General features: G+C 42.8%; 2 protein-coding genes across 2 annotated transcripts; both read left to right on the forward strand.

Moving 5' to 3' along the window:
- On the forward strand, nt 1-1,968 carry LOC138853379 (cuticle protein 2-like). The gene is made up of 2 exons (XM_070089682.1): nt 1-349; nt 715-1,968. Exons 1-2 carry the CDS (start codon nt 338-340, stop codon nt 1,207-1,209), a joined length of 507 nt encoding a protein of 168 aa, XP_069945783.1. The 5' UTR covers nt 1-337; the 3' UTR covers nt 1,210-1,968.
- Nucleotides 1,969-5,520: 3,552 nt separating this feature from the next.
- LOC128690562 (cuticle protein CP1499) lies at nt 5,521-10,043 on the forward strand. The gene is made up of 3 exons (XM_070089685.1): nt 5,521-5,561; nt 9,471-9,827; nt 9,906-10,043. The coding sequence occupies exons 1-3, from the start codon at nt 5,550-5,552 to the stop codon at nt 10,041-10,043; spliced, it is 507 nt and encodes a 168-aa protein (XP_069945786.1). The 5' UTR covers nt 5,521-5,549.
- Nucleotides 10,044-15,599: the final 5,556 nt, after the last annotated feature.

Raw genomic sequence — 15,599 nt, forward strand, 5'->3', positions numbered from 1 at the left:
AGACTTAATGGTAGATCTACTAGCAGAGGAAGAGTTTGGAGCGTATCAGCCATGATAACAAATCTTATCCTGTGCGAACAGAGGAGAGTGTGGTAAACCGTCGAAACAGAGGAGGGTAGAGTGGAACGATGCTAACAGCTGAGAAGATCAACCAGCAAGGCTAAAAGAATCAGTTACATCAAAATTAAACAATGTGAAGGCCGCAGGTGGAAAGCCAGAGAGAGAGAGAGAGAGAGAGAGAGAGAGAGAGAGAGAGAGAGCAGTGAGAGACGGGTATATAAACAGCAAGGCAGTAACCTCAGTCAGCAGTCTGGCTCCAACCTCACGTAAACACATCATGAGGACTCTGGTAAGTTGTCCTCTTCGAGTAAATATACACCTGATATGTTTACCTAAATCAATCCACAGTTAAAGCAGCTTACACACTTAGTTGTAATCTCTTTAACCTCGATGATGTAAAAGCACTTCACAGCGAGTAACTACACTAGCACAGTGCTGGACTGTTACTGCTGACAAATATTTACAATGGAGAAGATTTTTCTGTATTGATGCATTCTCCTTTTTAAACACTTAATTCATGTCATTCGCTCATTTAATTTTATTTTTTTTACGTGAAAGTTCAAAACAATAAGCTTGCTGTTTAATTTGTTTTCGAAACTGATTTGTAATTTATGAAAATTTATATGCGGACTTATCCCGCTGTACGTTCTCCAGGTTGTTTTGGCAGTGATAGGCGTGTGTTCGGGCGGCTATCAGGCCTACAACCCTGGCTATGGCTACGACGTTCAGCCCAAGTATGTGGGACCCGTGGCTTCCGTCATCCCCGCTGGTGTGGACGGTAAGATCATCCCCGTCTCAGACACCTACGAAGTCGCTGCTGCTAAAGATGCCTTCTTCAAGGCCTACAACGACCAGCTGGATGTTATCAAGTCTCGTCGTTATGGCACCCCCGGCTACGCCTCAGCTCTCCCTGTCTATAAAGCTTCTGTTGCCCCCGCCTTCGCCTTCGCCTCCGGCGGCGCCTACGGTGCCCCCGCAGTGACTTACGGTGCACCAGCCGGGTCCTACAAAAATTTCGCCTACCACGGTCCTCCCACTCAGGTCCCCGACACTCCCGAGGTGTCGGCCGCCAAGCATGAGTTCTTCAAGCTCTACGACAAGCAAGCAGCAGCCGCAGCCGCAGCCCCAGACCTCTACACCTACCACTGAGACCCACAAACCCACCTACCACTGACCCCCACCATCATCACAACTACATCTACATGGAAACACTTCATTACTCATATTGCCACTGCATTAGAGCTTTGAAATGTGTGAAGAACCAGAAAAGCATTTAAAAATAAAACAGAACCCACCTAAGCGTTTTATATTCACAATGAATAAAAAGATAAATTTTTAATACCTCCGAGAGTTCTTCAAGTTCTTGCATATGAAGGTTAAATTTGATAATGAGATCAAGTGAAAAATACAAATATAATACCTCTCTAAAAGTCACTGTGATTTGTGTTTATATTAACCGGGAATCAGGTTGAAATGGCGAGAGTAAAAAAATAAAAAGTCGCTGGTTAAAAGGGCACTTTAAAAGGACACAGGTATAAATGGCATATGTGAAAAGTTGGGAAAAGTAATGACACACTGAACCCAATCTAACCTAACCTATCCTAGCCTAACGTAGTTTAAACTAAGCTAAGCTAACATAGCTTTATTTATGTGTCGCAGTGAGAGACAATGTGATATAAACCTTAATAACTGATATCAACAAATGGTCTAAAAAGATACGTGAACAAACGCTATAGAAGAGAGAAAAAGAAAAAAAATATCTTGGAGAGTTGAAGAGTTTGTGGTAAGGAAGGTTTATGAACAGAAACAAAAAAAAAAGGGAATGTTCTATAAGATATTTGTGCCAGACTTTCTATGGGTGTGAGGCATGTTTTTTTAAGGTTGCAGCGAGGAGGAGGAGGAGGAGGAGGAAAAGAAGGAGGAGGAGAAGAAGGAGGAGGAGAAGAAGGAGGAGGCTGAAGGCAAGCGAGATGCCACGTTTATAAGCAATGCTGTGATTAAGAAGCATGAACATTCGAATATGATGTGTGTGATTATGAGAGGTATAAACCAGGGAGCGGAAGAGGGGTATTAAGATTGTGTTTTTATCGCTTATATAAGTTAAAGCAGGAGAGGTTGACCAAGAGGGAACATGTAAGAGATAAATATACAAATAACCCGCACATAGGAAACAGGAGCCTAGGACGACGTTTCGGTCGGACTTGGACTATTTACAAAGTCGTTGTAAGCTTCTCTCTCCTGTGTGTGGGTTATTTGTGTATTGTTCCAGTCACAATATTGTGCCGTTTTGTTCTTAAAAAATAAATATTAGATAACGCAGGAATGGTTCGAATGAGTGAAAAAATAAGGGTTTTACAAGGTAGGGGCTTGAGCGTCCATCCAGCAGACTTCTGTTTACATGTAAAATCTGCGTGGATGTCTACAGTTTTCGGAGTACAATTATATTGTTACATCGATAATAGAAGTGAATGCTATGTTTTGAGCATTCACAGAGACGTTCAAGAAATGTTTTGTTCACAGAGACACATTCAAGAGATGTTTTGATCATTCACAGAGACGTTCAAGAGATGTTTTGATCATTCACAGAGACACGTCCAAGAGATAATTTGATCACTCACAGAGACACACCCAAGAGATGTTTTGGACGATGAGATAACAATAAAAGTTTATAATTTGTACAGATGTGACAGAATTAATAGATCACAGTGAGGAGCACAAAACTGTTGAATTTATTCAATAATACAATAGATATTCAAGGTATTAAAGTAAAGAAAATGTAAATCTGGTAATTATCCTCGTATATAAACCACTTTTAACAACGGCTGAGGAATTCACACATCAGATAAGGAAGATAAATAGCTGTCTTGAGAGGCTTGAAAAATCCCACACTAAATAATATTGTCCTTGGAGATTTCAATCGCCAAAAATGTTAAGTGGAAAATTGTTCGTCACAGCATTGTACCAGAAGTTCCTGTAAACACAGCTGCTCAACAGGTAGACAACGGAGAATAACGGGACTTTGTGAAACGTTTGCGTTGGACCAACAGATAACAGATTCTACTAGAAATAAGAATACACTGGAATATATTTTCACAAACAACGGGAAACTAAACGATTTACTCTGATCATAACATCACAGAATGCAAATGAGCATAAACTCAGTGGGATGGGGAACTTTAGTAATATTGTACTAGTCGGGAGGTCCAGTGAATTTAGCTCCACCAATCAGAAAACTATCAGACAAAATTAACCAAGAACTATCAGATATCCCGGGACTCACGAAATCGTTATGACACGATTTCAAATAAACCATACCACGGGCGGAGATAAAACCCGCGATCAGAGAATTATAAAACTCCAGACCGACGCGTTAGTCACTGGACCAGCTGGCTACAATAAGATTCATCCAATATACCATCAAAATATACCTAGTTGGATGAATCTTACTGTAGCCAGCTGGCCCAGTAGCTAACGCGTCGGTTTGAAGTTTCATGACCGACCGCGGGTTTTATCCTCGCCCGTGGTATGGTTTATAACCCGGGGAACAGTCATGAGCACCCTAAATCCTTACCAATTCCCAAAAAAAGCTGAACACAGAAGCGTGCAAGTTCTGCATTAAATACATATCATTTAGAGAAGCTAGAAGATCAAACACAGAAAGAGAGCGTAGAAGAATGTACAGAAGAAAAAAATGGGTTACGAAATTACTTAAAAATCATAAATATGTCTCAACGAAGGAAAGATCATCTTATCCGATAGATCACTGAGACAGAACAAAAACTTAAGTTGTCGTACCGGATAATAGAAACACAAAGGAAACAAAAAAGCCGTAGAGGATATTGCAAGAAACCCCAAAGATTTTTATACATAGGCAAAAATCCAAGCTAAGACCTTCCTGTAGAATTGGACTAATAATAACAGGAAGTTCGTACAGAGACGATGAACAAGAAATGAGCGAAATCCTAAAAGACCAACATGAGTCGATGTTCAGACACCCACTAAACGAAAGCAGTGTGGAGAATGCAGAAACGTTTTCTCTTTTCGTCTGAAGTTCGTGCAAACCAGACAACTGACATTGGCACTCGTCCCATGGAATGCGAATCCGGTCTAGATGCTCATTCAGCACCTAAACCGGATTCGTAGAATTTCTTATTCGTATAAAAGGATGTACTACCATTAGCAGGAGCATTCAGTATCCTCTGGAGAAAGAGCTTAGACTTAGGTGAAATACTTGGGGTTTTAAAGAGTATGGATACAGCTCCTCTGCACAGGGGAGACAGTAGAGCGCCAACCAAAAATTACAGACCAGAAGCCCTAACATCATAAAAGTCATTGAAAGAGTGATGAGACGTCACATTACAAAGTTTATACAACAGCACAACGAGTTTATGTTTTAGACAAATAGTTTAGAAAACCGACAAGATGATAAATTAGACAAATATTTAACACTTGGGTATCTTTATTGTGAAGATGTTTCGCCCCACAGTGGCTTCATCAGTCCAATACAAAGAAGAATAGTGAAGATCCCAACATGCTGGCGCCATTTTTGTCTTTAGGAAGGCGCCAGGAATAACAGAATGAAATCGGATATGCTGAAAAAAAAGCCTAAATGACATAACCAGGTTTTTAATTAGTACGAAGGTTGTGGAGTGATGTATTGTATATATAGTGTATTAGGTGTTCAAACCCAGTCATGATTATTATTATTATTATTATTATTATTATTACTATTATTATTATTATTATTATTATTATTATTATTATTATTATTATTATTATTATTATTATTATTATTATTATTATTATTATATTATTATTATTGTTATCAGCATCATCATCATCATCATCATCATCATAAAATTAAAAAAGCGCTGTACAAGTAAGGGTCCATTAAAAAAAGCTATCGAGTGTAGAGACAACAATCATCTTAAGAGATACAATCACGCATCACCTGCACTTAATGGCGCCGCACACAAACAAGTTTAGATTTCTTGTCGCATTTTTTACACGTTTTAATTGTTAAGAACATTAATGTAACATGCACCAATACACGAGCACTGTTCCCATGACCCCAAGGCTGGGAGAACGTAGAACTGTAATGTAAACACTGTTCTCGTGACCCCCAAAGCCGGGAGAGCGTAGAGCTGTATTGTAAATACTTCTCGTGACCCCCAAAGCCGGGAGAGCGTAGAGCTGTATTGTAAATACTTCTCGTGACCCCAAAACCGGGAGAGCGTAGAGCTGTAGTGCAAACACCTAACGCATGCGTTAGGTGCAAACACCTAACTCCGTGCATGACACACGGGAGGGTGAGTAAAAAAAAAATAGCATATTACGAATTTCACAAAACATTTTCTGGTGTTACGGTTGAGGGAGATGATGATGGCAAGGTCAGAGGAAGGTGTGAGGGCGTGTCTGGTGCACATATATAAACAGCGACCCACGAGCCTCACCCAGCAGAGTCTGGCTCCACCACACACACGCACACCATGAAGACCCTGGTGACTATTTCTTCTTCGTCTTCTCTCTTGCTGATGCGTTAGTGCACTGAACGCGCGATAATGACGAATTCTTGCTTCTCACTCATTAGTAAAAACAATTGTGTTGGTAAAATGTATCTGATTTTCTGGTGTTTATGTAATTTTCTTTGTCAGGAAGAATGAAAAAGGCACAAGACGGTGATCGGAAAAATATCCGCACGCGCTGGTTGTTTGTGTATTGTTTTCTTTGCCTGTACGTTATTAGATTTGTTATGATATAACTATTTTTTTTGAGTCCAGTTATAGGGAGTCCAATTATGGGGAGTCCAATTATGGGGAGTCCAGTTATGGGGAGTCCAGTTATGGGGAGTCAGTTATAAGAAGTTCAGTTGCAGGGAGTCCAGTTATAGGGAGTCCAGTTATAGGGAGTCCAGTTATGGGGAGTCCAGTTATGGGGAGTCCAGCTATGGGGTGTCCATTTATAAGAAGTTCAGTTACAGGGAGTCAGTTATAGGCAGTCCAGTTATAGGGAGTCCAGTTATGGGGAGTCCAGTTATAGGGAGTCCAGTTATAAGAAGTTCAATTACAAAGAGTCCAGTTATAGGGAGTCAAGTTATAGGAAGTCCAGTTATGGGGAGTCCAGTTATAGGGAGTCCAGTTATAGAGAGTCCAATTATAGGGAGTCCAGTTATAGGGAGTCCAATTATAGAGAGTCCAGTTATAGGGAATCCAGTTATAGGGAGTCCAGTTATAGTGAGTCCAGTTATAGGGAGTCCAGTTATGAGGAGTCCCGTTATAGGGAGTCCAGTTATGGGTAGTCCAGTTATAGGCAGTCCAGTTATAGGCAGTCCAGTTATAGGGAGTCCAGTTATGGGGAGTCCAGTTATAGGGAGTCCAGTTATAAGAAGTTCAATTACAAAGAGTCCAGTTATAGGGAGTCAAGTTATAGGAAGTCCGGTTATGGGGACTCCAGTTATAGGGAGTCCGGTTATAGAGAGTCCAATTATAGGGAGTCCAGTTATAGGGAGTCCAGTTATAGAGAGTCCAGTTATAGGGAATCCAGTTATTATCGAACAGCCGAGTTGGGTACTCCTAGCAGAAGAGTATACCAGTTAGTAATTCCACAGTCACTAGTGAATGTAGCCTTACAGCTAGTTCACGATGTACCAGGTGTTGCACACCCTGGTATGGATCGTTCAGTAAAACAAGCCAGATTGAAATACTTTTGGCCTCGTATGGCAACTGATATTTCTGAGTATGTTAAGAAATGTAGTGTCTGCATGCAACATAAAGGTAATGCTAATGGTCCTAATCCAATCCAAGTATATCCAACTACTAGCGAACCGTGGGAAAGAGTTGCGCTAGATTTGTTAACTAATTTCCAATGTTCCCTCCAAGGTAACAAACATCTGTGTGTTATGGTAGACCATTTCACCAGATATTGTGAGTTAGTTCCTTTTGCAGATAAGACTGCCGAGACAGTAGCTAAAGCGTTTAAAGAACGCATTATCTGCAGGCATACCACCCCTAAGTCCCTAGTAACAGATAATGGAGGTGAATTCTGTAATGAAATTCTTGAAAATTTGTGCACCTTGTACAAGATCTCTAAATCCACCATTGTTCCTCATCATCCTGCCAGCAATGGGTTAGCGGAACGAACCAATAAGAAAGTACTTGATGTCTTGAGAGCCACTATCAATCCCAACAGTGAAACTTGGGATGAAGTTATACCTGATGTGCAGTGTGCTATAAATTCTGCTTACAATGTTTCTATAGGTGACACTCCACATTATGCATTGTACGGTGTAGATAAACGTTTGCCTTATGAGTTGTTATATTCTAATCCGAAACCAAATTACAACCCTGATGATTTCATAGCAACTCGTACCAGCTTAGCTCAAAGTGTTTTTAGAAGAATCCGTGAAACACTTCATAAATCAACAGCTGAATTTACAAGAGTCGCAAACACTCGAGCAAAGCCGTCCAAAATCAAAGTAGGTTCGAGAGTTATGCTGATTAACTTTAACAAAACGTCTGCAATGCCAAAGCTTGATCAAAAGTTTGTTGGTCCTTATCGAGTAGTTGAACATATCACTGGTAATAAGTATAAGGTTAGAGAGATTAGTACTGGTCAGTATAAAGAATCGCATTTAGATCATATGAAGTTAGTATGTGATGATAATGATGTTCCAACCCAGACTAATGTGACAGACTCTAACAATCCTCCTGATCCTGTACTCTCTTCCTCTGATACTCAGTCAGACGATCAACCTGAATGTCGTTATTCCCTACGTACACGACAGGTATTGAGAAATCCTCAAATATCATTTGTAACATCCAATTCAGATTTGCCTCAAATACAGCATGAGTTAGCCAATGCAACAGAGTTTGATCCTCCCAGAGATGACACCCATTCTGCATATGTCAATCTCACCCTAGCAGAGTTGGGGTTAAATGTAAATAACCTGTATAGATGAATAATTACAGTATCAACTTATCATTATTAAAGAATTTTTTTTTTTGTGTTTATGTTCTCTCCGCATTCTGAGAGTTAACAGTCTAGATTTGAGTGCACCGAATCTGCCTTTCTGTTAAACCTTTCTTTGTATATATTCCTTCCTCAGAATCCGTAGATCACATGAATACAGATCGATCGATCAAATTTTTTTTTATCATTTCTATTGTGTAATCTCAACGTTGAGTTTTAAGTTGTGCTATATTATACCTTGTATTGCATTACAGTTTCAGTTACGTAAGCTTCCATTCCAATGTTCTACTTATGTATGTTATAATGTTTAATTGTTGTGTACTTTGACATTGTATAGAATCAGCCCAAGCCGTACACCTGCCATCTCTAGTTTGTATTAGTTGTATGTCGGGACGACATACATTAGCGTCGCCGAGCTCTCAGTAGTAGTAACCAGTTACCAGTAACCAGTACCAGTAGTTGACTCACTACCAACCGTCTCTGCCTGAGTCACTGTCTATTCATATTGTGCTGACCTAGCAGTATTCAAAGACCCCCTCACATATGGGTACTGTGGGCAGCCAGTCAGTTGACGAGAGTGAGCAAGAGAGATAGGTTACGGCTGTAAGGGCGCTCCCCACATTATCTGTAATTATACGTACTACCAGCCTACGTGAGTATTACTTTACCCAACCCACATGTTCGAACTCCCACATGATAAGTCCAGTTATAGGGAATCCAGTTATAGGGAGTCCAGTTATAGGGAGTCCAGTTATAGGGAGTCCAGTTATGAGGAGTCCAGTTATAGGGAATCCAGTTATGGGTAGTTCAGTTATAGGGAGTCCAGTTATAGGGAGTCTAGTTATAGGGAGTCCAGTTATAGGAAGTCCAGTTATAGGGAATCCAGCTATGGGCAGTCCAGTTACAGGGAGTCCAGTTATGGGTAGTCCAGTTATAGGGAGCCCAGTTATAGGGAGTCCAGTTATAGGGAGTCTAGTTATAGGGAGTCCAGTTATAGGGAGTCCAGTTATGAGTAGTCCAGTTAAAGGGAGTCCAGTTGTAGGGAGTCCAGTTATAGGGAGTCCAGTTATAGGGAGTCCAGTTATAGGGAGTCCAGTTATAGGGAGTCCAGTTATAGGGAGTCCAGTTATAGGGAGTCCAGTTATAGGGAGTCCAGTTATAGGGAGTCCAGTTATAGGAAGTCCAGTTATAGGGAGTTCAGTTGTATGGAGTCCAGTTATAGGGAGTCCAGTTATAGGGAGTCCAGTTATAGGGAGTCCAGTTATAGGGAGTCCAGTTATAGGGAGTCCAGTTATAGGGAGTCCAGTTATAGGGAGTTCAGTTATAAGAATACAGTTTATTTGGTGGACTGTTATTTGCGTAACTGTTCGTATGAAATATGTGAAATATATTTTTTTTTTAAGTCTGTCATTGATAAACATTGTATTTCCTTGAATTTATAGGTTGTTTTGGCAGTGATAGGCGTGTGTTCGGGCGGCTATCAGGCCTACAACCCTGGCTATGGCTACGACGTTCAGCCCAAGTATGTGGGACCCGTGGCTTCCGTCATCCCCGCTGGTGTGGACGGTAAGATCATCCCCGTCTCAGACACCTACGAAGTCGCTGCTGCTAAAGATGCCTTCTTCAAGGCCTACAACGACCAGCTGGATGTTATCAAGTCTCGTCGTTATGGCACCCCCGGCTACGCCTCAACTCTCCCTGTCTATAAAGCTTCTGTTGCCCCCGCCTTCATCTCCGGCGGCGCCTACGGTCCACCAGCAGTGTCCTACGGTGCACCAGCAGTGTCTTACGGTGCCCCGGCTGGGTTCTTCGGCACCTCAACCGGGACCTACGGCGCTCCCGGAGTGTCCTACGGTGGTCCTCCCGGCGCCTACAAGAACCCCGGCTATCACGGTCCTCCCACTCAGGTCCCCGACACTCCCGAGGTGTCCGCCGCCAAGCATGAGTTCTTCAAGCTCTACGACAAGCAAGCAGCAGCCGCAGCCGCAGCCCCAGACCTCTACACCTACCACTGAGACCCACACTTCCACCTACCACTGATCCTTACCCATACATTCATCCACCACTGAACGTCCTCTATCTGTTACAGCCCCAATTAATATTAATATTTCCTTTCGAATACTGAAATTTTTTAAAAAAATAAAGCAACAAGACAGAAGTTCAGCCTATTATTATTGTTGCAAATTTAACCGAAAAAGTTTTCTGAATAAATAAAAATAAATAAAGCATAAAAAAAATATCATCTAAGGAGAGAGGTAACAAGGGCTTCAGGACCTTCATATTACCCTTCAGGGCCTTCATATTACCCTTCAGGGCCTTCATATTACCCTTCAGCCCTGCTAAAACTACCCCAAATGAAAATAATAACAATAAAAAAAACATTATTATTCTCTTCTCTCCTCATCTTCCCATTCTAATCATCTTTTCCCTCCTCCTTCTCCTCCTCCTCCTCTTCCTCCTCCACGCCATTAGTCACGTCTTGTCACGTTACACGGTGACACGTTGACAAACATTCTCGTGACTGAGTGACAACCGCCACGCCCTCTCTGAGAACAACAATCACATGGATACTTCCACCCTAAGTATGTCTTATTTTGTGAGGCTGGCTTGTTATTGTGAGGCTGGCTTGTTATTGTGAGGCTGGCTTGTTATTGTGAAGCTGGCTTGTTATTGTGAGGCTGGCTTGTTATTGTGAAGCTGGCTTGTTATTGTGAGGCTGGCTTGTTATTGTGAGGCTGGCTTGTTATTGTGAGGCTGGCTTGTTATTGTGAGGCTGGCTTGTTATTGTGAGGCTGGCTTGTTATTGTGAAGCTGGCTTGTTATTGTGAAGCTGGCTTGTTATTGTGAGGCTGGCTTGTTATTGTGAAGCTGGCTTGTTATTGTGAGGCTGGCTTGTTATTGTGAAGCTGGCTTGTTATTGTGAAGCTGGCTTGTTATTGTGAAGCTGGCTTGTTATTGTGAGGCTGACTTGTCATTGTGAGGCTGGCTTCTTATTGTGAACCTGGCTTGTTATTGCGAGGCTGGCTTGTTATTGTGAGGCTGGCTTGTTATTGTGAGGCTGTCTTATTATAAAGCTGGCTTGTTATTGTGAAGCTGGCTTGTTATTGTGAGGCTGGCTTGTTATTGTGAAGCTGGCTTGTTATTGTGAAGCTGGCTTGTTATTGTGAAGCTGGCTTGTTATTGTGAGGCTGGCTTGTTATTGTGAGGCTGGCTTGTTATTGTGAGGCTTGCTTGTTATTGTGAAGCTGGCTTGTTATTGTGAAGCTGGCTTGTTATTGTGAGGCTGGCTTGTTATTGTGAAGCTGGCTTGTTATTGTGAAGCTGGCTTGTTATTGTGAAGCTGGCTTGTTATTGTGAAGCTGGCTTGTTATTGTCAGGCTGGCTTGTTATTGTGAGGCTGGCTTGTTATTGTGAGGCTGGCTTGTTATTGTGAGGCTGGCTTGTTATTGTGAGGCTGGCTTGTTATTGTGAAGCTGGCTTGTTATTGTGAGGCTGGCTTGTTATTGTGAAGCTGGCTTGTTATTGTGAAGCTGGCTTGTTATTGTGAGGCTGGCTTGTTATTGTGAAGCTGGCTTGTTATTGTGAGGCTGGCTTGTTACTGTGAAGCTGGCTTGTTATTGTGAGGCTGGCTTGTTATTGTGAAGCTGGCTTGTTATTGTGAGGCTGGCTTGTTATTGTGAGACTGGCTTGTTATTGTGAAGCTGGCTTGTTATTGTGAAGCTGGCTTGTTATTGTGAAGCTGGCTTGTTATTGTGAGGCTGGCTTGTTATTGTGAAGCTGGCTTGTTATTGTGAGGCTGGCTTGTTATTGTGAAGCTGGCTTGTTATTGTGAGGCTGGCTTGTTATTGTGAACCTGGCTTGTGATTGTGAGGCTGGCTGGTTACTGTGAAGCTGGCTTGTTACTGTGAAGCTGGCTTGTTATTGTGAGGCTGGCTTGTTATTGTGAAGCTGGCTTGTTATTGTGAGGCTGGCTTGTTATTGTGAAGCTGGCTTGTTATTGCGAGGCTGGCTTGTTATTGTGAGGCTGGCTTGTTATTGTGAGCCTGGCTTGTTATTGTGAGGCTGGCTTGTTATTGTGAAGCTGGCTTGTTATTGTGAAGCTGGCTTGTTATTGTGAGGCTGGCTTGTTATTGTGAGGCTGGCTTGTTATTGTGAACCTGGCTTGTTATTGTGAGGCTGGCTTGTTATTGTGAGGCTGGCTTGTTATTGTGAGACTGGCTTGTTATTGTGAAGCTGGCTTGTTATTGTGAAGCTGGCTTGTTATTGTGAAGCTGGCTTGTTATTGTGAGGCTGGCTTGTTATTGTGAAGCTGGCTTGTTATTGTGAGGCTGGCTTGTTATTGTGAAGCTGGCTTGTTATTGTGAGGCTGGCTTGTTATTGTGAACCTGGCTTGTGATTGTGAGGCTGGCTGGTTACTGTGAAGCTGGCTTGTTACTGTGAAGCTGGCTTGTTATTGTGAGGCTGGCTTGTTATTGTGAAGCTGGCTTGTTATTGTGAGGCTGGCTTGTTATTGTGAAGCTGGCTTGTTATTGCGAGGCTGGCTTGTTATTGTGATGCTGGCTTGTTATTGTGAGCCTGGCTTGTTATTGTGAGGCTGGCTTGTTATTGTGAAGCTGGCTTGTTATTGTGAGGCTGGCTTGTTATTGTGAGGCTGGCTTGTTATTGTGAAGCTGGCTTGTTATTGTGAAGCTGGCTTGTTATTGTGAAGCTGGCTTGTTATTGTGAGGCTGGCTTGTTATTTTGAGGCTGGCTTGTTATTGTGAGGCTGGCTTGTTATTGTGAACCTGGCTTGTGATTGTGAGGCTGGCTTGTTATTGTGAAGCTGGCTTGTTATTGTGAAGCTGGCTTGTTATTGTGAAGCTGGCTTGTTATTGTGAAGCTGGCTTGTTATTGTGAGGCTGGCTTGTTATTGTGAAGCTGGCTTGTTATTGTGAGGCTGGCTTGTTATTGTGAAGCTGGCTTGTTATTGTGAGACTGGCTTGTTATTGTGAGGCTGGCTTGTTATTGTGAGGCTGGCTTGTGATTGTGAGGCTAGCTTGTTATTGTGAAGCTGGCTTGTTATTGTGAGGCTGGCTTGTTATTGTGAGGCTGACTTGTTATTGTGAGGCTGGCTTGTTATTGTGAACCTGGCTTGTTATTGTGAGGCTGGCTTGTTATTGTGAGGCTGGTTTGTTATTGTGAACCTGGCTTGTTATTGTGAGGCTGGCTTGTTATTGTGAGTCTGGCTTGTTATTGTGAGGCTGGCTTGTTATTGTAAACCTGGCTTGTGATTGTGAGGCTGGCTTGTGATTGTGAGGCTGGCTTGTTATTGTGAGGCTGGCTTGTTATTGTGAGGCTGGCTTGTTATTGTGAGGCTGGTTTGTTATTGTGAACCTGGCTTGTTACTGTGAGGCTGGCTTGTTATTGTGAGGCTGGCTTGTTATTGTGAGGCTGGCTTATTATTGTAAACGTGGCTTGTGATTGTGAGGCTGGCTTGTTATTGTGAAGCTGGCTTGTTATTGTGAGGCTGGCTTGTTATTGTGAGGCTGGCTTGTTATTGTGAGCCTGGTTTGTGATTGTGAGGCTGGTTTGTTATTGTGAGGCTGGCTTGTTATTGTAAACGTGGCTTGTGATTGTGAGGCTGGCTTGTTATTGTGAAGCTGGCTTGTTATTGTGAGGCTGGCTTGTTATTGTGAGGCTGGCTTGTTATTGTGAGCCTGGTTTGTGATTGTGAGGCTGGTTTGTTATTGTGAGGCTGGCTTGTTATTGTAAACGTGGCTTGTGATTGTGAGGCTGGCTTGTTATTGTGAGGCTGGCTTGTTATTGTGAGGCTGGCTTGTTATTGTGAGGCTGGCTTATTATTGTAAACGTGGCTTGTGATTGTGATGCTGGCTTGTTATTGTGAAGCTGGCTTGTTATTGTGAGGCTGGCTTGTTATTGTGAGGCTGGCTTGTTATTGTGAGCCTGGTTTGTGATTGTGAGGCTGGTTTGTTATTGTGAGGCTGGCTTGTTATTGTAAACGTGGCTTGTGATTGTGAGGCTGGCTTGTTATTGTGAAGCTGCGTTGTGATTGTGAGGCTGGCTTGTTATTGTGAAGCTGGTTTGTTATTGTGAGGCTGGCTTGTTATTGTGAGGCTGGCTTGTTATTGTGAGCCTGGTTTGTGATTGTGAACCTGGCTTGTTATTGCGAGGCTGGCTTGTTATTGTGAGGCTGGCTTGTGATTGTGAGGCTGGCTTGTTATTTTGAGGCTGGCTTGTGATTGTGAGGCTGGTTTGTTATTGTAAACGTGGCTTGTGATTGTGAACCTGGCTTGTTATTGTGAGGCTGGCTTGTTATTGTGAGGCTGGCTTGTGATTGTGAGGCTGGCTTGTTATTTTGAGGCTGGCTTGTGATTGTGAGGCTGGCTTGTTATTTTGAGGCTGGCTTGTGATTGTGAGGCTGGCTTGTTATTTTGAGGCTGGCTTGTGATTGTGAGGCTGGCTTGTTATTGTGAAGTTGGCTTGTGATTGTGAGGCTGGTTTGTGATTGTGAGGCTGGTTTGTGATTGTGAGGCTGGTTTGTGATTGTGAGGCTGGCTTGTGATTGTGAGGCTGGCTTGTTATTTTGATGCTGGCTTGTTATTGTGAGGCTGGCTTGTGATTGTGAGGCTTGCTTGTTATTTTGAGGCTGGCTTGTTATTGTGAGGCTGGCTTGTTATTGTGAGGCTGGCTTGTGATTGTGAGGCTTGCTTGTTATTTTGAGGCTGGCTTGTGATTGTGAGGCTGGCTTGTCAAGATTGTGATGCTGGCTTGTTATTGTGAAGTTGGCTTGTTATTGTGAGGCTGGCTTGTGATTGTGAGGCTGACTTGTGATTGTGAGGCTGGCTTGTGATTGTGAGGCTGGCTTGTTATTGTGAAGCTGGATTGTTATTGTGAGGCTGGCTTGTTATTGTGAGGCTGGCTTGTTATTGTGAGGCTGGCTTGTGATTGTGAGGCTTGCTTGTTATTTTGAGGCTGGCTTGTTATTGTGAGGCTGGCTTGTTATTGTGAGGCTGGCTTGTGATTGTGAGGCTTGCTTGTTATTTTGAGGCTGGCTTGTGATTGTGAGGCTGGCTTGTGATTGTGAGGCTGGCTTGTTATTGTGAAGTTGGCTTGTTATTGTGAGGCTGGCTTGTGATTGTGAGGCTGGCTTGTGATTGTGAGACTGGCTTGTGATTGTGAGGCTGGCTTGTTATTGTGAAGCTGGCTTGTTATTGTGAGGCTGGCTTGTTATTGTGAGGCTGGCTTGTTATTGTGAGGCTGGCTTGTGATTGTGAGGCTTGCTTGTTATTTTGAGGCTGGCTTGTGATTGTGAGGCTGGCTTGTGATTGTGAGGCTGGCTTGTGATTGTGAGGCTGGCTTGTTATTGTGAAGTTGGCTTGTTATTGTGATGCTGGCTTGTGATTGTGAGGCTGGCTTGTGATTGTGAGGCTGGCTTGTGATTGTGAGGCTGGCTTGTTATTGTGAAGCTGGCTTGTTATTGTGAAGCTGGCTTGTTATTGTGAGGCTGGCTTGTTATTGTGAGGCTGGCTTGTTATTGTGAGGCTGGCTTGTTATTGTGAGGCTGGCTTGTT

This window comes from Cherax quadricarinatus, chromosome 29, assembly GCF_038502225.1.
Source record: "Cherax quadricarinatus isolate ZL_2023a chromosome 29, ASM3850222v1, whole genome shotgun sequence".
In the NCBI taxonomy this organism is placed as follows: Eukaryota; Metazoa; Arthropoda; class Malacostraca; order Decapoda; family Parastacidae; genus Cherax; species Cherax quadricarinatus.

Excerpts from the sequence above, each read along its gene's own strand:
- LOC128690562 (XM_070089685.1), top strand. Across the intron at positions 9,828-9,905 it reads CAGTGTCTTACGGTGCCCCG|AACCCCGGCTATCACGGTCC; the intron begins GCTGGGTTCTTC and ends GGCGCCTACAAG.